This window comes from Prionailurus bengalensis, chromosome B1, assembly GCF_016509475.1.
Source record: "Prionailurus bengalensis isolate Pbe53 chromosome B1, Fcat_Pben_1.1_paternal_pri, whole genome shotgun sequence".
Lineage (NCBI taxonomy): Eukaryota > Metazoa > Chordata > Mammalia > Carnivora > Felidae > Prionailurus > Prionailurus bengalensis.
In genome coordinates, this window is record NC_057344.1 from 190,247,857 (window position 1) to 190,271,356 (window position 23,500).

Sequence of the window (23,500 nt, forward strand, 5' to 3'; positions counted from 1 at the left end):
TATTTTCATTACCTAGAATTTCTTATGCATATACCGAATGGGATCATTGCCCCTTGTATATATTCAGTTTAGCTAAAACTAAAGGAATCGAAATGACATTTCTCATGTGCACAGGTTGCTCTTGATGTATTTTTTAAACATGTAAACTGTTTTGGTGGCATCATAATTAGGATTATAGCTCTAAAATACTGGGTTCTAACTCCTTCTGGTCAGTAAAGTTGACTACTACAGCTACCACTCTATCTGCTTCTGTTTTTTCAAAACCCTCTTTTTAAAAAAGTTTGTTTTAATGTTTTTATTTACTTCTGAGAGAGAGAGAGAGAGAGAGCACAAATGGGGGAGGGGCAGAGAGAGAGGGGGACCCAGGATCTGAAATGGGCCGATGTGGGCCTTGAACTCACAAACCGTGAGATCATGACCTGAGCCAAAGTCTGGACACTTAACTGTCTGAGCCAGCCAGGTGCCCCTCAAACCCCTCTTTAAAAGTCAATTCTTCAAAGATAATTTCTTATTCCTAGTTCCTGAGTTTGGTGAAGGGTAATTCAAAAGACTGTGAGTTGTATCCATTCCAAATAGTTTCTTAACATTTTTTAAATGTTTATTTATTTTCATTTTATTATTTTGTTCTTTTAAATTTGTTTAATGTTTATTTATTTTTGAGAGACAGAGAGAGCATGAGTGGGTGAGGAATAGAGAGAGGAGACACAGAACGCAAAGCAGGCTCCAGGCCCTGAGCTGTCAGCACAGAGGCTGATGTGGGGCTCAAACTCACAAACCATGAGATCATGACCGAGCCGAAGTCAGATGCTTAACTGACTGAGCCACCCAGGCTTCCCTCCAAATAATTTAATAATATCTTAAAAATGATATAATTTTCTTATTTATTTTGTCTGTATTACTTATTTTATTTTCTTATTTAGATTATGATTCCACCCAACTAAGCATCCTTTCTATAATGTGATTTTTAAATCCACCTGGTTTATCTAAATCTGCTCATTTCTATATTCTAAGTCTTCAGAATTATATCTCTTATATCTAGCTCTCTTCTCTCATTTGTCTCCCCATCATATTTTGCCCCTCTGCTAAGCCTTTTATTTTCTCTTTGCCTTCAATCTGTGAATCATTTTCCACCCAGGATACTTTCTCTGAGATCCCTCCTGCAAAGCTCTTATTCAAGGGGAATGACATCTTTAATCTGTTTCTATAACAAGGAGATGATATCAGAGCTAAAAAGAGATGCTAATTAAAGTCACAATAAAATTGTAGAAGAGCACAACTCTTTGGGAACAAACAAATACATGTAGAATTTTGCACACTTGATTATTCCCAGATGAAAGAAGATGTCCCGGGATTGGATTTAGGCAAGTCTCTTATCATAATGCAAGTAATCTTGGACAGAGAAATCGCAAGCCCATCAAGCTAAGTTATTAATCTAGATTTGTTAGTAAGTGTGTGGAGTTAGGGTAATGGCAGTCATCTCAATGGGATGCATTAAATGAGATGGTAATGAGTTTTGAGTACAAAACATAGTGAGAGCAAGCACATAAGCCACAGGAAGTTCTGACAGTCTTCCCTAGACCTCCAAAGAGAGCTGGTAGGTAGCTGAAAGGAACACGAGTGGTTCACTTAGAAGGAGAATAGAAGTCTTCGTCTGCTTGTTTACTCCAACTTTAGCATAGACAAGGGAGAACTAGAGCCTGCTATTTATTCATTCATTATAGGTTCACTGACTACCTTCTGTCGATGCCAGGGGCTGCTGAAATTTGGGCCAAGTGTAGGGACTATTATTATCAAAACCATGGGGAAAGGACAGGGGGAGCTGAGAGATAATTATCCATTGGGTAACAATACCCAGAGCTAATGATTTTATGTGTTTAAGTAGACTGCAACTGCGATTTGTAAATTTGACACAAGTGCCGGAAACATCATTAATATTAAGAAGCAGAGTTTTTTATCTTGCATTGCTGCTTGGCAAGGAACTGCAGCTTGCTTGCTGATATCTTCACCAATCTTCAATCTTTCCACCTGCCCAAAGTTAACTGGTCTAAAGAATTTTAAATTATTGCCAACACATTAGTCCTCTTAAGATGTGTGCCACAGAGGAGGAAAAAAACAAACAAACACAACAACTAGCTTCAAGAAAACAGAGTTTCCTAACGTCACTGAAATGAAAGACGTCAGTCTAGGATAACTAGGTTGATTTTAGAGTTAGCCTTGACTTAAGAGAGTCCTCTAGCATCAGCTGTATGGATTGGAAGTGCATTTAGCTTAATAATTCAAAGGGAAATTGAGCCAAAAGTTTGGTTAACAATTTGTCTTTGCCAGTCACTTTAATCTTTAACAGACAAACTGCTGGACCTCAAATCCATTAAAGCTTTCAGGCAGACTTGCTTACTTGACTGAAATCACTACGTATGCACCTGACACCAATATTGCCACCCACTGAGAATTGCACCTCACTTTGATTTATTACTAAAAGCTCCAGACACAAATTTCTAACTATATCTCAGATTCTGCCTTCATTCTGGCATCTCTTGGAAATGTAAGTCAAGTAAGAGAATCCTCTAGCACTGCCCTTGTATAAAGTCAAAGGTACGTCACAGACAACTCAGGAAAAATGTAGGAGATATTTGATGTTGGGCATAATTAACTAAAAGGAGGTTTTATTTCAACCCCCAAAACTCTAAGCCCCACTTGCTATTGCACTGCTGCATCTCTTAAGCATTATTTTTAATAACATTCCATCATTAGGTCATTCACTTATCGAATATTTATTGAGGATCTAATTTGTGCCAGGCAGTAAGCTAAGTTTTGGGAGTTCAAAGGTAAGTGAAATGCTGAAGCTTCTGGAAAATCTTACAGTTAAGTAGCAGACACATGGGTCTCTCAACTATAGAATACAGTTATAAGGGGATGTGGAAAATGAAAATGCATGTTTTGGAATATGTGTTTTAAGTTTCTGCAAGTCTATAAGGGGAGGAATCACTAGGTGAGTGGGAATATGAATCTGAAGTTCCTAAGAAAAATCATGGGTGATATTTGAAGCTGTGGGATTGAAATCAATTATTTAAATAGGGGTGGGGAGGGAACATGTATGTCAACATTAAAGAATATAAGAAAAAGATGTCAGCAAAGGAATGAAGAGGCAAAGAGAATATACAATAAGAAATGACTACCAACTTCTAAGATGAAAGATAAAGATGATTAAAAAAAGAAGCCATTGAAATTGGCAAGATGGAAATTGCTGGAATCTCTTTATTTTCACTACAGTGTTGGGGATGGTCAACAGATGATAGGGGGTTAAAACCTTATAAATTTGAGTTCCATAGATGATTTAACAAAAACACAAAAGCTGCATATTATACCTCTGGGATTACTAGGCTTAGCCATTTGGTACATACACGTGTGAACTCAGGCAAATAAATGAACTTCTTGAGCCACAATTAAATGGAAAAGAACGATAATTATTTCATGGAACTTGATCATATCAGATTGAATATGGACATACAATATTTACGAACAGAATATGAATCGTTGGTTCTCATCACCTATAAATAAATGTCGGTTACAAGTTTCCCAGTGTTTTAAGTTTTCAAAGGGTAATTAAAAATCGTCCTTGTTTTTTTTTTTAAAGTTATTTGCCAAAAGCAAATACCTATGTACAAACCTGAAAATATTTTCTTTGGCCAGTGTGCAAATCATAATCCCCCAAAAGCTAAGATTATTTCAAAGCTGTAACTATGTGCTGGTGGTATTAAATTCGAAAATGTAAAAAGTATTTGACCCAGTTCTAAATATTACTTCAAAACTGATTTAGTGAATTTTTCATTACTTCTAGTTTGGGTTATTTATTTATTTATTTATTTATTAACGGTTATTTATTACTGAGAGACAGAGAGACACAGAGCGTGATCAAGGGAGGGGCAGAGAGAGAGGGAGACACAGAATCCGAAGCAGGCTCCAGGCTCCGAGCTGTCAGCACAGAGCCCGATGCAGGGCTCGAACCCACGAACCACGAGATCATGACCTGAGCTGAAGTTGGACGCCTACCGACCAAGCCACCCAGGCACCCCATGATTGTTTGATTTTGATATATGTTATTAGCAACTTGAATATATACTTTTATTGCCAAACCTCCATATTGTTTTGAAATTATAGATTTAAATGTATCTATCAGTAGAATATAAACTGTATAAAGACAAGGGTTTTTCTCTGTCCTGTTTATGACTGACTATATTCTTAATACCTTGGAACTGTGCCTGGTGCATAAAAGGAACTCATATAATATATGGTGAATGAAAAAAGGAATATATCATTCATTTCCATTAGACTGTTCACTCTTTGGCACATTTAAGTGTCTGATAAATGTCTGTCAAATTAAAAGTGAACAATTTAGCTGTCTGTATAGCTAAGTATTTCTGAACCAAGAACAAGAAACAGAATATTAGAAATTCACAATATCCTGCATTCCACAGGGAGAGAATTTCCACTTTACCGCAGACTTTTGGATCATTCTAACGTCACTGATATTTAAAAGATGAAGACTAGACATCTGGGTTTTAAAGAAAAGTCATGACCATCTGCTTCCCACTCAAGAATGTTCTAATCTGGGTATTAATTAAATATTCTCTGATAATCTATTTCATCCAGTTTATTTATTTCCCTTGTACCTGAAACTATGAGATAATACCATAAAGAAAATATTCTAAAAAATGTAGTATAAAATATGCATTAACTGAATTTATTACTCAAAATAATAGCCTAGCCTATCCTAGCAGAGAAAACATTTTAAAATACATTTAAATATAGCTATATAAACATGTCTTCAATTAAAGAATATTCATTTTCCTGTTGTAATTTTAAATTACTATTTACAAATCTAGGGGGGACTGGGTGGCTCAGTCAGTTAAGCGACTGACTTCGGCTCAGTCATGGGCCTCATGTGAGGCCATGATCTCACAGTTTGTGAGTTCGAGCCCCGCATTGGGCTCTATGCTGATGGCTCAGAGCCTGGAGCCTGCTTCGGACTCTGTGTCTCCTTCTGTCTCTGCCCCTCCCCTACTCACACTCTGTCTCTCTGTCTAAGAAAATAAAAGCAATAATAAAAAAAGAAGTTACTTATTTACAAATCTTAATATTAGGAGCATGTATTTTCATGATTCTCATGAATGAAATAAAACATATTAAACTGATATAACTATGGGGAAAGTTAAAATATTAAAAACTCAAATTACAAAATATTTATTTTTTTTATTTTATTTATTTATTTATTTTTTAATTTTTTTTTCAACGTTTATTTATTTTTGGGACAGAGAGAGACAGAGCATGAACGGGGGAGGGGCAGAGAGAGAGGGAGACACAGAATCGGAAACTGGCTCCAGGCTCTGAGCCATCAGCCCAGAGCCTGACGCGGGGCTCGAACTCCCGGACCGTGAGATCGTGACCTGGCTGAAGTCAGACGCTTAACCGACTGTGCCACCCAGGTGCCCCAAATTACAAAATATTTAAAGAGGTGTGTCATTTCATTGCTTTCAAGCTCACAAGGCATGTTAGCTCAAAAACTCAGTACTCCGTAGATTTCTTAGAGTGGATCATTTTAATGAATAGATTAGAATACTTTGTCTTTTACCAATCCACTTATTATGAATAAATATTTCTAGCAGAGCGCATGAAAGTGGTTTGAAACTTTCATTTTCTAAGTATGTTTCAACAGCAGAATGGCAATCTTATTTATATGGATCATTTGTTTTGAGAATATTTTTATTGAGAATTATAAAGTAAACTTCAGTGACAGGCACTAGAGTCAGTGATTAAAAATTATGGCTCCTCAGGGCATCAGTTAAGTGTCCCACTTCGGCTCAGGTCACGATCTCACGGTTTGTGGGGTGGAGCCCCACGTCAGGCTCTGTGCTGACAGTTCAGAGCCTGGAACCTGCTTCGGATTCTGTGTCTCCCTCCCTCTCTCTTCCCCTCTCCCCCTTTGTGCTCCCTCTCTCTCAAAAATAAATAAACATTAAAAAAATACTTTATAGCAAAAATTCTGGTTCCTTCTTTTAGCAGCTGAGTGATTTTGAACAAATTGTTTAATCTCTCTAAATTATAATATCTTCATCTCTTAAATGGGGAAAGAACAGTACTTAGTTTAGTAAGGATATAAAGGTTATAAGAGATACGAATCTATGTAAAATCCTCAGCATGGTGCAAACCACTCAATATGAGCTGTTGTTATTTATTATTGGTAGTTGTCATGCAGAGATGCATTCTGCGCTGCCATAAATCTTCAATTTGCAGACAACGAAACCACAATATTTTGACAAATGCCAAGAAATGCTGGCAAAGGGCATTCTGAGTTGCAAAGTTTGCTATCACTCCAAAAGTGTATTAAGTTATAGAAAAACCAAGTTAATCTTCAAGTCTGCTAAATGCAATTACATTATATTTGTGGAGTTCTGAATGTCTACACTCTTGTGTCCTGCCCTACAACCATGTTGTCTGTTACCCAGCTTTGGGCATGCCTTCAAATACATGCAGTTGACTTGAGAACTTAGTGAATACTAAACTAAACCATAGTTCCAGCATTTTCTACAACACAGCTCTGCTCCTGTAGCACCTTCCTCACACTCGCCAGCTGGTCCAAACAACTGGCTTCCATATACCTGCACTCAACTTTTCACAACCACTCTCTTCTGATGCAATGTCTTCCTCTGAGCTTTTGTAGCAACCATGCTATCCAACATGGTAGCCAGTAGCTGCATGTGACTCTTTCAGGTTAAATTTAAATTAAATAAAATTTGGGGTACCTGTGTAGCTCAGTTAGTTGAGCATTCAACTCTTGATTTTGGCTCAGGTCATGATCCCAGGGTTGTGGGATTGAGCCCTGCATCGGGCTTCATGCTGACGTTTGAGCCTGCTTAAGATTCTCCTCTCTCTCTCCCTTTGCCCCATCTGCCTCGCTCATGCATGCGTGCTCTCTCTCTCTCTCTCTCTCTCTCTCTCTCTCTCAAAAATAAATAAGTAATACATTAAATAAAATTAAAAATTCAGTTCTTCAGTTGCAATAGTTACATTTCAGCAACCACACATGGCCAGTGACTACCATATTTGATCACACAGATACGGAACATTTTTATCACTGCGGAAAGTTTTATCAGGCATCACTGAATCCAGACTAATTTTCCCTCAAACACATTTTCATTCATGTCACTCTAAGAACTAAATAAGATGCTATTAATCAAAAAAAGGTCAAATCAGTTAGTTAAATCTTGAGTTTAACAGACTTATGTATGTGTGTATGTTTGTATGTGTCAGACTTCTGAGAACATTTAAATAAATGAATGTGAACTATGACACTCAAAGAACTGAATATAAGTATGTAGCTTGTCTCAAATTTATATCATCATGAAATATTTTTAAAGGAACTATCTCCAGGGAACTCTAAACTTGGAAAAATATACATAAGCACCAGCATTGTTCAGAAGGAAGAAGTATCTGTTGTATGGAGTAGAATAACAAAATCAGTTTACAGTTTCTCAACTTCCCCATGTAATCTTTCTAAAACCCATCTGCCTAATGATGACTGTTTTTTTTAATTATTATTTTTTTATTTGAGAGAGAGAGAGAGAGAGAGAGAGAGAGAATGTGTGTGAGTGGAAGAGGGGCAGAGGGAGAGAGAATCTTAAGCAGGCTCCATACTTAGCACAGAGCCTGATGTGGGGCTCAATCCCATGACCCTGGGATCATGACCTGAGCCGAAATCGAGAGTCGGGAGGCTCAACTGATGGAGCCACCCAGGTGCCCCAGCCTAACAGGAAGTTTTTAATGCCAGTTTCTCCTTCCCTATCTCCCGTTTGACAATCGCCTCCACTTTACAAAACAATGATATACCTCTCAGCACACCAGAAATTTGGGGCAATGCCCCCCAAAAGCATCTGCAGTTACAAAAAGAATAATTTAAAACACTGGTTATCTGCAAAGCTTCTGGCAATCAATGCACATAATTTCAGAGAGGTATTTCCAATAAAATTTTACTTTCAGATTTAATAAAAATATTAACATGCTGATAAATAATTATGCTGTCCCAAGCAATGGTGCTCATATGAGTATTAACAGCAATTCAATTTTAGGAAAAATTTAAAAACTCCAAACATTTCTGGTGGCAGGAAATTTTAAAAATTCAAATTATATACAGTTGTAGCAAAAAATGAGAAAATTCACTGAGTTGCTGGAAATAGAAAGTCAAGGAGACAAACAGAATTTCAAGGAAAAAGAACAATAAGGGACATCTGGGTGGCTCAGTTGGTTGAGTGTCTGACTTCAGCTCAGGTCATGATCTCACGGTTTGTGAGTTCGAGCCCCGCATCGGGCTTGCTGTTGTCAGCACAGAGCTCACTTTGGATCTTCTGTCCCCCTCTCTCTCTGCCCACCCCTGACTCTTGCATTCTCTCTCTCTCTCTCTCTCTCTCTCTCTCTCTCTCTCTCTCTCTCTCAAAAATAAACAAACATTTAAAAAAATGCTTCAAGGGAATACAGTTTTTGGAAATTCCTTCTTTTATCAACAAAACATTGTTTGCCCTACATCACAGTTTTGTTGGTGTTCTGAAATGCTATGATGCTAAAAGTGTCAGCTAACCTGTAGAGTGCTTACTGTGTGTAAGGCAGTGTGTTTTACACATATTAATTCCACTAATCTTTTTCCCCAGCTGTACTGAGGAACAATTAACAAACATAATTGTATATACTTAAAAGTGTGATGATGTGGTGGTTTGATATACACAAACACCGTGGAATGATTAATAGGGTCAAGGTACTAAGAACACCCACCTTCTCATAGAGTTAACCTTTGTGTGTGTGTAGTAAGAAAGCTTAAGATTGATTCTCAGCAATTTTCCAATCAGAAGATACCATATTATTAACTATGCTCACCAGGCTCGACACTAGGTCCTCATAACTTACTATTCTTATCACTCACAGTTTGTGCCTTTAACCTACATCTCCCCATTTCCCCTTCCCTCCAACCCCTGGAATGTACCATTCTGTTCACTGTTTCTGTGACGTCGGCATTTTCTTCACTTTTTTTTTTTTTTTGATGTCATATATAGTAACTTCACACAAGGAAACTGAGGCACCGGCTGGTTAGGTTAATCTATTAAATTCAAGTTATGTGAGTATTGAAAAGTGAAGCTGGAAATTCATACCGTGACCCACTGCTGTATATTACCTACTTTGATGCCTTCCTACCTAAAATGCTCAAGTGTTGAATGTTTATCTCTTCAGCTAGGTTTGCAACCCTTGGAAGGCAAGACCATACCACTCTCTTCTCTATGCTCCACGAAACCTAGGATTTAGTTTTGCGCATAAAACAGACTTAATATAAAACAGTTCAACAGTAGTTATCTCTGGGTATTATGATGAATGCTAAATTTTAGTTCTTGTAGAAATATAATATTTATCATTAACATTTTCCCATTCTGTGGATTTTCTCTTTTGGGCATGTATTACTTTTGTAATAAAAGAAAAAAAAGTATTTGTTACTAAGGCACTGTTTAAAATCCATAAATACATAAAACAAAGGGAAAAGAAAGGAATATAAACAAGCAAGGGACACCCACATGGACATAAGAGGCAAGTCAGAAGGTTTGGCCTGAAGACTCGGGAGGGCTTATTTCTCCTTACCTGGCCTCGGGAAGCCGCAGGGCCCTGGGAGCCCTAAGAACAGGGCACATATTCAGACAAGGCAAAGGCAAAACAGTTGACTTGTTAGAGGCTATCAGAGAAATTTCCAGAAACCGTGAACTCTTCATTTCTCCATACATTTTAAAGAAAACTTAGATATATCCACTTAATTATTTCTGCAATTTATTTGCAAAGCCTAGTTCTTTACTTGGGCTCCTCAGGTAACGGCTCAGTCCTATATGAGCACTGGGTAGAATTAGGAATTATTTACTAGGGGCCGTTCAGCTCTACCTTTGAAGTCTAGCAGCAACGTTTTTCCTCTTAAATTAATGCAGTGGATTTTTATTTACAGAAGTACAAATGGTGAAAGATCATACCTTGACATGTAAATTTTTTGGAAGGAGTTGTGAGTAATAATTTATCTGCCATTTCTCCAGGACCAGCACAGCGCGCAATTCCAGGTTCTTTGTATTCCGACTTTACCCAGTCCGATAACCACTGCATGTTACAATCACAGTAAAGAGGGTTGGCTCCAATTGCTCTGGAAAACAACACCACAAAAGCACACACACATACACACACACAGTATGGAAGTATTGTTATTTCCTAAAGGAACATAACTCAAAGTGATGCTCAGTAGAAAATCCCTATAGATTTACTGATAACAATTTAGAAGAAAATGGAAACATCAGGGATTCGCCATTTTCCTGAATTATGTGCAGCTGGGATTTAGAGACTTGTCACCAGTCTTAAAATTTACCTGCTCTTTACAAGGTCTTCTTGTATTTGCAGAGACAGGTTTATATTGGATGCAACATCACCCGACACGCAGATTATACTTAGTTCATTCATCAATTATTTACTGGGAACCCAATCATTATGCCAGGTTTTGGGGACCCAAACATAAATAATACATTATTCCTAACCCCAAAGAACTCCTTCTGCAGAGGTGATTAACATATACTCAAACATGCAAATCATTTGCATTAGAAGTGCAACAGTAGAAGTATTTACAAGGTGAGTGTGAGCAGGGTCACCTTGTAAATAACTTTCCTGGGAGGCTGGTGGTTAAAAGTATGAGCTTTTACACAGTTAGATTCAAGGAGGCGGAAAAGATTGGGAAGGATGTCTTGGGGTAAAAGGCTAGTAAGTGCAAAGTCACAGAGATAAGAAAGGGCATGAAATAATAAAGATGCATAGAGCCAGTTCACCAGAGTGGATCTGGACCTTTCCTAGGTGTCAGTCCCTTTATAAAGTCCTTTATTTTAGATCTTTGGTTCCCACTCACATTTGCAGTAGTAGTGACAGCAAAAGTAATCAATATGATAGCTAACATTGATTTTACAATATGCAGGTACTGTGCTGAGCCACTTATACGAACTACCTCATTTTGTCCTAAATGGCAACTTCATGAGGTCAACGGTATTACTAATTCATTTTACAGATTGTGAAACTGAGGCCAGAGAAGTTACTCCACGGGTTTTGTACATTTGCCAAGTTTGGCAGAAGTAGTCCATGCATAAAGTGGCATTTAAAATGGATTAATTTTGATTTATAATCAACTTGTGATTACTAACGCTTCTAGGCTATAGTCTAAGTACAATTAAACTTACTCTTTCATGAAGAAAGGCCCCAAATATACTTGTAAAACCATAATACTTTATACTGTCGCAGTTTTAATGCCCAACTTTAACCAAGAATTGGAGTACAGTAACTGTTATGCTCAGATTAAAACCTTTCTTCTAAATTAAAAATGAGCAAAATTATGTTTTGAGTCACCTGGTGCCACCTCTACTGACATTTGCTAAGTCCTTACTCTGCAAGGGGATGCAGTGGAGAAAGTGAATGGAGCAGAGCTCTTTATGATCTAGAGAGTCAAAGACAAATGCACGAAAGAAATACATGACAGAGCAAGGCACATGGCAAGAGATATTCAAACCGCCTCTATCGTTGGTGGCGGTGCTCGTGCGAGAAGTTGGTGCCTTCCCTGAGCTGCCTTTTCTGATAAGTCACCCTAACACTAGCAGAAAGGCTACTTTCTTCTTCTATTTTTAATTGTTTTTAAGGTTATGTATTTAGTTTGAGAGAGAGAGAGAGAGCACGCGCACATGCGTGAGCAGGGGAGGGGCAGAGAGAGCGAGGGAGAGAGAATCCCAAGCAGGCTCCATGCTATCAGCACACAGCCTGGTGCGGGGCTCAAACTCATGAACTGTGAGATGGTGACCTGAGCCGAAACCAAGAACAGGACCTTTAATCGACTGAGCACCCAGGTGCCCCTGGCTACTTTCTTCTTTTTTTTTAAATTTATTTTATTTTATTTTAAAAAAAAATTTTTTTTTCAACGTTTATTTATTTTTGGGACAGAGAGAGACAGAGCATGAACGGGGGAGGGGCAGAGAGAGAGGGAGACACAGAATCGGAAACAGGCTCCAGGCTCTGAGCCATCAGCCCAGAGCCTGACATGGGGCTCGAACTCCCGGACCGCGAGATCGTGACCTGGCTGAAGTCGGACGCTTAACTGACTGCGCCACCCAGGCGCCCCTGCTACTTTCTTCTTAATGTTGCGTACTCTCCCAGACAGTACCAAGCTCTGCACCCCTGAGCTAGAAGCCTTCAACACACTCTATCTCATGCAGATGACATCCGTGGAATTTGTAGATGAATAGCCCTGATGTGGACTCTGAGGTAGGTGCTGGAGTTCAGACATGAAAAAGTGGAGGTTTTTCCTCCTGGGACCCGATGGTTTAGTGGAAGGGATACTAACTATAGGCACCAAACAGTCTGACAGACAGATAGACAAAAAAACCTACATTGATTAACAGGGCCCAGTAAAGCACATTCAGATATAGCAAGATTGACTATTGGCTCCTCTCCTCTGCCCATCCCCCTTTCTCAATTGTTCACACGTATCTTCTTGGGGTTTGGTGGGGTTTGGAGAGGAAGGCAAAGCCACGAGATAACATGACAGGCAATTTCTGGGGAACTGGGAGGCTGGGATACTACTATTTGGGCTAAGCATAAAAACCACCAGGTGGCGCCAAACCCACCCTGACACAAAGAAGTTTTAGATCCAAATGTGTTCCTGGAACTTCGTTCCTGGTTTGCCATGACCTTAACACTACCACTATAAATAATACAATAATGGAAATTGGCCCAGAAGAGGTTTTTTTGGACCCCATTTATCACATAGTTTATATTGTTTTATTCTACTTGAAAAAAATAGGGAGGTATAGGGTCTTATGAGACAAGAGCACGAAGAAAAGGAAGAAAACAAAACAAAACAAACCCCACAACATTTCACCCAGTATGAGAATTTGGCAATTTCATCCTATCATACTATGAAGTCTTGAACCATTTGTAATTTATTTTTTTGCATGGTGCCATATCCAGTACTCAGTAGTATTTGCTACATAAATGAGTCTGGTTTGAGCATATCAAGATAGGCTTCATAAAGGACATAATATTTAGAAAGTCACCTGGATGATACAAGGTTTGAACAGACTGAATTGGAGGGGAACTGGTATTCTAGGATCAGAGAACGTTACGAGAAAATGCATAGCTAGGAAATTGGAGAGCCATGTTTGTAAGAAGACATTATTAGCTAAGTAAAGAGAATCCCACTCCATTAGTTAATGGAGAGTAAGGGCCAGAAGAATAAATTAAGGCTATCTTGCAGAAGGCACTGCATCTAGACTGAAATCTTCGCATTTTCTTTAAAGCTGGAACCAATCACATCTCATGATGTGACAAGAAAGGGGTGGCAGAGGGCTGTATGTTCCAAACTCACTCACCAGGGAGAGCTTGACCCTAAACCCACATTCATGAACTAGGTACTCACAGGTGTGATAATGCAGAAAGATCATTAAAAGCACCTTCGGGCACAACAGAAATGTCATTTCCATGTAATGAACTAAAAGCAAGAAAAAGCAATATTAAATTTCTTACACGTCAGCGAGTTCAGAAAAATTCTAACACGTGTGAGATTTTAGTTTATACTAAGCACTTCAAATCAGCACAGAAAATATGATCTATTCAAGACATGGTCTTGGTATAATTAGGTATCTATTTGGGAAAACGAAAAGTTCTTATGTCACATCATATGCATAAAATCAATTCTAGATAGATGAGTTAAATATAAAAATAAAACTAAAAATGTATTTAATAAATAGAGATCTCCTTTTTATGAACAAAGGATGGCAAAGGCTGTCAAAGCACTATATAAAACTCAGAAACCATAAAGGAGAGTGATACATTTTTGACAATGCAAAATACATCCATAATTAATATGAAAGACAACCTACAGGGAACAGAATGGAAAATATCTGCAAAATATATAAGACACAAGGATTAATTCCTTAGTAAAAAGACCTGCAAACTTACAGTCAAGTAGTAGATGCATAAAGACATGTATGTTAATAAGGAAAAGACAAAGCACTCAATAGAAAATAGGAAATGATATGATCAGACTCATGGAATAAGAAACACAAATGCTCAATAAAAGAGTAAAATATGCACAAATGCTCTAGTTATTGGAATTTCAAATTAAAACAGGAATGGAAAATAACATTCAACCTATCCTAGAATTATTCATATTATTCAATATTTGCCAGAGTGCTTTGAAACAGGTACTCTATTAAAACAGGTACACAATCTGTCATAGAACAAGAATGAAAGGATTAATACTATTCGGTATTTGCCAGAGTGCTTTGTAATAGGTGCTCTATTAAAGGAGAGTTGGTGGAAAATAAATTTGTAAACTGACAAATCCTTGTTTTAGGGGGGCAACTTGACAGTTACTTTTGGTATTCTCCCAGTACAGTTAACAGTAAGGTGAATGTGTAGGATGCTTGCTCCAGCCCTGTAAGGGATAACGCAAGTCTGGAATCAAGCCACGTGATAGCAAAAGATGAGGACGATTAAATAAGTTATGGTTCCTTCGTCCTATGGAATACTCTGTGCCAGTTAAATAGTTGAGGGATATTTCTAGATGATGGAACAGAAATAGTCTAAAGCATATTGTTAAATAAGATGAGCCAATGACAGAATAAGAACAAATCCTATTTATGTTTTTTTAAAGTTATATAGCTGTGGGCATACACATACCAGCATATAAAAACAAATGCATATAAAAGAGGACCGGAAGACAAGACAAAACTGTTTAATTGTTAATTCTGCCTGAGGGGATTGTGACTGAGAATCATATTTCATTTCATATATTTAAAATACATTTTTAGAGTAAAAATATACTCATAGATAATGCAATCTTTAAAGAAATGAACATTTCGTACATTTCTTTCAAAATTAGTTGGATCTATATGAAACATACATATTATCTACTGCCAAATAAATGACCACACCAGCAATGTGGTGTTCTTCAAATAAAAGCTGTTGAGTATGATATGGGGAAAAAAGTAATCTTCCTATTTTCAAATTTGTAGTAAATCCTAATGTGTACATCAAAAATATCCCCAAATCATTAAAAACACAAGTCAAAACTCAGATCCCCGAGATAAGAGATATTTCGCTGCGCATAAGATGCTTACAGTAATCGAAGAGACTTCAATCCATCGAAGGTTCGAGGAGGAATACATCTCAAACGGTTGTAACTAAGAATTCTGAAAGCATACATAGTCGATTTGTTTTACTCAGATATCCCCAAATGGCCAAATGTCATTTTAAAAATGCAGCAGTTAAGAAAAGGGTTGTTTTAGCATTTTATAAATTGAGAATATCGATGCATAATACTTTAATGTTTGTGTTTTCACTAATACAACATATTTATTTTTAAATACAGTCTAGAATGCTTCCTTCCCCAGCCTATTCCCTCTCTCAGGTGGCTTTCCTCAGAAGTCTGTCTTAAGGATCTCTTCCAACCCCACCACAAGTGTAAATTATTCTTTGCTCCTTTTATAGAACCCAGCACTTTAACAATATCTCTATTTGTTTACTGAGGTTTTGTTTGTTTCTCCCAACAATATTTATATTCCCTGAGGGCAGACTATCTATCTTGTTAACCGGGAACATCCAAGTGCCTAGAAAATGCCTTTAGTCCAGTGAATTGATAAACAGTCCATATCACATTTTCACACTCACAAGGTGAGGAGCTGGGTCATGTTGCTGAAGCTCTGATTAGAAAGGGTGCTTATTCGGTTGTTACTTAAGTCTCTATAAAAGAAAAAGAAAAAAAAAAGGAGTCTACTGTTACCAGAGGAAGTGAAATATTAGTGATTCTTAGAAAGAGAAGGTTCTTCTTGTTCAGTCACAGCTGCACGGTTAGCACTCAGCTTTTACCTGAAAATAACGAAACACTGGATAACCCTCTGAGGTACATCGTAATATTCATAATTATTCACGCCCCTGCCTGTTGAAATTAGAAGCGATGATATGTTTTGCTTTGGCCACTGCAGTAAGTGCGGGCACTGGTGCCTGGTTTCAGTTCAAAACAGAAATTTTAGAGGCTCCTGGGTGGCTCAGTTGGTTAAGAGTCTGACTCTCGATCTCGGCTCGGGTCATGACCTCAGGGTTTGTGAGGTCAAGCCCCACGAAGGGCTCTGTACTAACAGTGTAGAGCCAGCTGGGGATTCTCTCTCTCCCTTTCTCTCTGCCCCTCCCCTGCTCACACACTCTCTCAAAATAAATAAATAAACCTAAAAACAAAAAAAACACAGAAGCTTTGGAGTGAGCTCACTTTCCCCATATCCCTCTGCTCACTGCTTTGCAAGACCTGTGATGTTTCACAGCCAGTGCCTGTGCCTTGGTCCCAGAGCAAAGGCATGTGACAGGTGGAGGCCACTCACAACAGACACATCTTATGCGTGACAAATAAACCTTTGCTCATGAAGGTTCCATTGGTTGCACATCCTTTATCTTCCCTGTTATATATGCTCCTTGATACACACCGTCAAATTTGATAACTAAAAGAACTCATTTAATTACATCTGGAATGTCATAATTAAAAACTTTACCCTTGGAAAAAAAATCACTGGCGTACCGTAGGTCTTTAACAAATATCTGTTTAATGAATAAGTTAACGGGAGAGATGTGGATTTTTTACCCAGTGCTACATGGCTGTTTATACAAGTGTACTGGTACTATGGGCTGTGATTTATATTCAGTTAACACGATCTTATTTTTATTACATGTAATAATAAATGTGACCATATATGATACATATAATACTTATTGTACTATAATTACATTATAACATATAATGTAATATAATAATGCATAATAAATAATGACATATTTTATTGATATACATTAAATATCTTTGGCAATTTTGCATTAGGAAAAAATTAGTGAATATAGCCATACATACACTCATAGAGTGATATGTATATATTCTCTGTTTTTTTAACACAAAATGCTAAATACATAAATAAAAGTAAGATTCATGAATAAGTGAAAAATTGTAGGTCATAATTTATGATCATTTTTTAAAAAGTTTATTTTTTTTTATTTTGAGAGAGAGAAAGAGAGAGAGAGAGTATGCACAAGGGTGGGGAGGGGCAGAGAGAGGGGGGGAGAAAGAGAGGGAGCCCAAGCAGGCTCCATGCTGTCAGCTCAGAGCCCAAAGCAGGGCTTGATCTCATGAACCGTGAGATCATGACCTGAGCCGAAATCAAGAGTCAGATGATTACCCAACTGAGCCACCCAGGCACCCCAATTTACGATTTGCATGTGTGTGTGTATTCACTGCTTTTTTTTTCTAAAGCAAAACATACAAATAAATGTAAGATGCAGAAGAGCTGAAGATAAAATATCAGTAAAATGAACCTATAAAATTGTGAAATGATAGGAATACTATAGGAAATTAATAATTAATCTTCTTAGCTGCTGAAAACTACATAAATTTAGAAAATAAGTTAAGTATATCTATATTGGCAGAAGTTACCTGAGTAATTTGAGTTACTCATGAGTCATTGGTAAAGTCATTTCTGGATCTACAAATTCTCATCTTTCATTTCCGACCTGGTCTTAAATAATTGCATACTGTTCCATAAATGACCCTATTCACCTGAAGTGACCGTCTGGAAATTGCAGTAATTTAAAGGTTTATTTAACAGAGCAAAATGTATGCAACCAAGTTCTTGCTGCTACTAAATAAGTGACTAGGGCCAGAACAAGACATCTTAGGGGATATTCTCCCTTAATTTAATCATTGGTCATTGAAACAGTCCTACATACTTTTTACAAAGTGATTTTCTTACATGTTTAAGGGAAATTGAAAACAATTAATAGTACTTTAACCAACCACAACCTTGCTTAAGTCAAGTTTATGTTGAGAAATGTAACATTTTCTGTGATTTATGTTTCTAGAATTCACTAATTAGGAATAAACCTTCTTATTCTAGGAACACTAGAAATCAGCCTCCTCAGTCAGCTGTATTCACTCCAAAATCATATAGGACTTAAACTAAAGATAAAGTATTTCCATTTCCATTTACTCCCATTGCTGATTTTTTTTTTTTTGATAAGTTTTATCAATCACCAGCAAGGCTATTCTAAGTGTGACATTATATATAGTAAGATTGCATCTTTTTTTTTTTTTAATTTTTTTTTCAACGTTTATTTATTTTTCAACGTTTATTTTATTTTTGGGACAGAGAGAGACAGAGCATGAACGGGGGAGGGGCATAGAGAGAGGGAGACACAGAATCGGAAACAGGCTCCAGGCTCTGAGCCATCAGCCCAGAGCCCGATGCGGGGCTCGAACTCACGGACCGTGAGATCGTGACCTGGCTGAAGTCGGACGCCCAACCGACTGTGCCACCCAGGCGCCCCAGATTGCATCTTTTTAAAAATACTGTGCATATAACTAGATCAAAATGTTGGTATATTTAAATATAGTCTTGTATTACCACTTAAAAATCCATTTACATTAATGAAAGAGAGAGATGTTATTTTACAAGGACATTAAACCAAACTGAAAAAAGAAAAAAGTCAATGTCTGAAATTTATGCCCAGAATATCAGCATCTTTGTCAAGTCTACTTAAATACTGCCCAAGTAAAATGAATTTTATAAAATTAAATTTGAATACCGGAAGCCCACAACTTAACTTAGAATGTATTATAAAAGAAAATGAAACCTAATAAAATGCATTTTCAACGTTATTACTATCCATGACCTTTTGCTTAAAGTCAAGAATCAAGCCATTATTTTCTATCTTTCTCTTCTTGGCTTGTCATAAAATAGCCCATATTCATCATCAGTTGAAGTATCCAAATTTGCTGCATTTCTGTAGTTCTTGGCTACTTAGGCTTTATCATATTTGTACTTTGAATTAGAGGAGGCCCTTTCTCTACGATGCACCATTGCCTGATTGATATTCAATGAAGATGTAGCTACTGATCCAGAACCGCAATGAGCAAGTAGGGAGGCATCTAACTGTAAACGATTTATCTCACCTGAAAGGTTCACTAGATCTTCTGCCCGTTGCTACCCCCACTTTCATGAAACAGAGTAAGGAGTCAAAGATGAAAATACGCAACACATTACTTACATAAGTGTTAAATGTTTGTAGTTAAACAGCTCCTTAGGAACCAGTGTAAATTGGTTCCCATCCAGATACCTAAAAACAAGAAAACAATATTATCTTTTTTGTTTTTTCTAAAGGAACAGAGGTGTGATATAAAATAGTTGACACTATTTCACTCTTAACTGAGGCAAGAAAGCACTTGGCAATTCTGGCTTTAAAACACCATGTTCCTAGCTGGGGTTCCTATTTAAAAGAAGTAAAGGGGAAAAAAGCAGAGTTGTCCAATCTAGTAGAATTATTTTGTGGATCACTTAGCATAAATTACAAAACCAACGAGATACTGGTGAGTGCAGTTCTTTGAGGTTTATGTAACGAGGTGAGTCATGTGTCCAACTGTGTGTCAAGAAGAAGGTTCATTCAATCAACCATATTTATTTGGCCTCCTGTGTGCTTGTATTTACACGCAGACAATACCATGAAATGCATTCGCTACTGACAGAACCTCGCCACCGAGGGCCAAGACCACTCTTCACTGCCTTAATAGGGATCCATACACTTAGCAAATAACAATGGATGGTTTGAAGGAGATACTTAGGAATTTGGATGTAATCAGATTTCAGTTAAAGATATCTTGAAAATAGTTTTTAACCACTGTATATCTGCTTTGTGACAATAATTTTAGAAGGTTTCATAGAACATCACCACCTTTATCAAGACCACAATATAGCATATATATGTAAAAGTAATAAATAACCACACATATGTGAAGTTTCCCTTTCTGACCAAAGTCAGCAGAATAATCTGCAGATAGATGGACTCTGGGCTAACTAGCAAGCCATAAAAATAAATGAATGTGTAAAGTTCTATCCATAATGTCACAAAAAGAAAAATAAACTGCATCTCAATCAAGGCTGTTTTTTCCCAGAATATAGATGAGGAAGGGTAAAAATGTCTTTCAGCAACGTAGGCCATCTCGCTGTAGATGTGCCTACAAACCATTGTGGCACCTTGGACACAGGCCACCTCCTACTCCAGTGTTGTGGCAAATCTTAAGATCCAAGGTTGAGGTTATTAGTATTTTTGCTGGATATAGAAATCGCTGAGAAATTGCCTCAGATAATAATCTGTTTCAAATAGTTCAAAATAAAAAGTTACATAAAAGGCACAACTCATCAAAATATGTGATAAATATGTAACCAAGAGTCAGGCATATGTTATGAGTTCTTACTATGCTTGCTCAAATTTTCTGACTTTGTATTTCTTCTTTGACTCCTCTTTCTGTCCTCCACCTAAGTATTTCTTGGTACCACTAGAGGGAAGCATAATCCCGTATAGTTCAGTACTCTCCCTTTATTCTGGAAAACGCCATAACAGAAAGCTAAAAAGATTCAGAATGCGTGCTACGGATGTGTACATGTAAAACAATCTAAGAGGGAAATTACATGGAACTGATTAAAAATAATAGATACCAATTGTTTAAAACTGTCCAATAAAACGTACTTTTTTTGCCAAATTCTTTAATAATTTAATATAATATGCAATGAAATTTTTCTAAAACACACATATATGTGATTGTAGAGAAGGATCCCGCTAACTTGGTATGATTCTAAGAATAAGCTCTTAGGGAGGTAAAACTTGAATTCACAAGAGACTAGTTAATATTTTCCTCATCTCTATAACATATTTTGTTAGAAAAATATTACTTTCTAATACTTTGTAAGGAAACAGATTGAAAATTCAACTGTTTGACAGAAGAAACATATGGACGGCAGAGACGGGATATGAATCAAGTAGCTTCTCAGATGAAATTCAATAATGAAATTAAAGAATAAGTTTAAAATTATTTGCTAGGCATTGGGTAGAGGCACCAAGGTATGGGCCAGTTAAAAAGATGGGATTCTGCATTAAAAATGATCTGTTTATGCCGAGTGTTGTGTTCTTGGCTGGGCTGTTCCTAGAATCAATGTTGAGCATACAGAGTACTCTAAAGGCATCTGGCTTCCAACACTGGATGGAGAGTAATCTTCTGAAATAATACTTACTAAAATAAGAAATAAGTATTTAATTACACACACACACAAAGTAGTGCTTATTGTCAATTAACAACTGTGATGGGTGGCCAGAGAGAGAAACTGAACACTTCACAGCATTTCAAATCTAAGAGAGACCTTCTGCATATATGTGCTAAGATCACACCTTTTTTTTTTCTTTTTTCTTTTTCTCTATGTGTTCAATTCAGGACCAAATTTGTAGAACTGTGCATGATTTGAAAATAATTTCCCTGGTAACTGAAGCGACATCTTCTTAAAACTCATTATGTATGTTCCATGTTGCCAAAACTTTATCAAAGCTGCTTTTTTAGAACGCTCGTACTCAGGTATATGAATTATAGGTACACATCTGCACAAATTACATTAGAACCTAAATCTTTTTTTTTCTTTTTTTTTTGAGAGAGAGAGAGTAGGGGAGGGGGCATAGGAGAGAGAGAGAGAGAGAGAGAGAGAGAGAGAGAGAGAGAGAGAGAATCCAAGTAGTCTCCACACTTTTAGCATGGAACCTGACACGGACTCCATTTCATGACCCTGGGATCATGATCTGAGCCAAAATCAAGAACTGAATGCTCAACCAACTGAGCCATCACTAAACTTAAATCATTTTTGCTACACAGTTTCACATAGAGAAAATAAATAGGCAAAATGAGTCAAGTGCATTCATATCGAGCATTTGTCCATGGTACATAAATATACAGAGTATGGAATGGAAAGGAGCATTCAGGCTTCATAATACTCAAGCAGCTTGTTCTCATTCTATTCCACATATATAACATGACACAGAGAAGAAAGTGTGCCTGGTGTTTAGTGTCTGGATGAGTGTATACTGACCATGTAATATGTGGTCATAAATCAGTTATGAAAATGTTAGGGATAATTGGCCTTATACCTTTTATGATCAAAAGGATGCTAATTCAAGGCCAAAGGGCAGTACCTCTTTTTAACACAGAGATTATGCTAGCTTCTTCTATATTCTAGATATTTATGAATTCCACGTGGGAAGATACAGTGGTAAAGAATAATTAACCATATAAACTATGGAATATCCCAGACACTGTAGAGCAACTAAAAGTACAGCATTTCCTAAGGTGTATTTGCTAGAACATTAGTCTTGCAAGATAGTCTATGAGAAAAAGGATATACAAGCAAATGAGTATTGGAGTTATCTTATATTTTACCACCCTCTCTTGGAGTGTCACAGTGCACCTTAGCATAACATAGACACTGAGAAATCATGCAGTGAATAAAAGAAACACAACTGAAATTTCCCAAGTGCATCTAAACTGCCTTTTTGTAAAAAATTGTTTATTTGTTTAGTTTGAGGGAGAGTGCAGGGGAGGGGCAGAGAAAATCCTAAATAGGCTCCTTCCTGTTGGCTGAAAGCCCAATGTGGGGCTTGATTTCACAAACTGTGAGATCATGACCTGAGGCAAAATCAAGAAGAATTGGATACTTAACCTACTGAGCTACCCAGATGACCCCAAGCTGCCTTTTATATTATCTGTTTAGGGTTTTACATGAAACTATTTAATGCCTACAGAATGGAATTTGGAAACGGGACTCTACATTTTGTTTGGTTTCCATTTCCCTTGTTGAAATATTAATTGTTAAGGAAACAGACAAGCTCTACTTACAATTCAGTGACATCTCTTGGAATACCTTTGGGCAAGACCTTCAAGCCCTTATTGCTACATCGGACGACTGTATCCAAGCATGTACATTCCGTGGGGCAGCGAGACAGTGGAGAACAGCTATTGTCATCATTTCCTAAATTGCCGAAAGAAATACAGGAAAGCCCAGATTTGTGGCTTTGAAAATGACAGAAGCGATGTTATGCTTTTAGCTTAACAAACACAAGAATCTTGAGTCATGTGATCGCTTATACACATAGAGGGCATTGAGTATTTACAAACTGGTACCATACGTTTTGTACAGCACTGTTTTCAGATTGCCTAGGGCAGGATTCCCGAAAATAATTCACAATTTATATTATCCATACAATCATAACAGTAATTTTCTCTGCTCAGTTATTTATACAAATTATACTTTTAATTAGAATATAGAAATGTAAACTGAATTACGGAGGAGTCATAAGGACACAGACATGAAGAAACATAGAGGGATTAAAATGTTTAGCAGAAAATGTAAATGTTTTTTAAGTTTTTTAATGTTATTTAAATGTTTATTTATTTTTGAAAGAGACAGAGAGAGAGTGTGAGCAGGGGAGGGGCAGAGAGAGAGGGAGACACAGAATTTGAAGCAGGCTCCAGAATCTGAGCTATCAGCACAGAGCCTGA

General features: G+C 37.2%; 1 protein-coding gene across 14 annotated transcripts in view; it reads right to left on the reverse strand.

Moving 5' to 3' along the window:
- Positions 1-23,500, reverse strand: part of SLIT2 (slit guidance ligand 2) — a 374,605-nt gene that overhangs the window by 55,440 nt on the left and 295,665 nt on the right. For 7 of the 14 annotated variants that reach the window (XM_043553678.1, XM_043553645.1, XM_043553621.1 and 4 more), the window contains 7 exons: positions 22,838-22,970; positions 19,177-19,245; positions 15,766-15,837; positions 15,216-15,287; positions 13,511-13,582; positions 10,050-10,213; positions 9,673-9,705 (listed from right to left, as the gene is read on the reverse strand). In XM_043553678.1, the coding sequence (XP_043409613.1) occupies positions 9,673-9,705; positions 10,050-10,213; positions 13,511-13,582; positions 15,216-15,287; positions 15,766-15,837; positions 19,177-19,245; positions 22,838-22,970 (615 nt within the window). The remainder of the gene's footprint in view (positions 1-9,672; positions 9,706-10,049; positions 10,214-13,510; positions 13,583-15,215; positions 15,288-15,765; positions 15,838-19,176; positions 19,246-22,837; positions 22,971-23,500) is intronic. The other 7 variants (XM_043553720.1, XM_043553701.1, XM_043553709.1 and 4 more) reach the window with 1 other exon arrangement.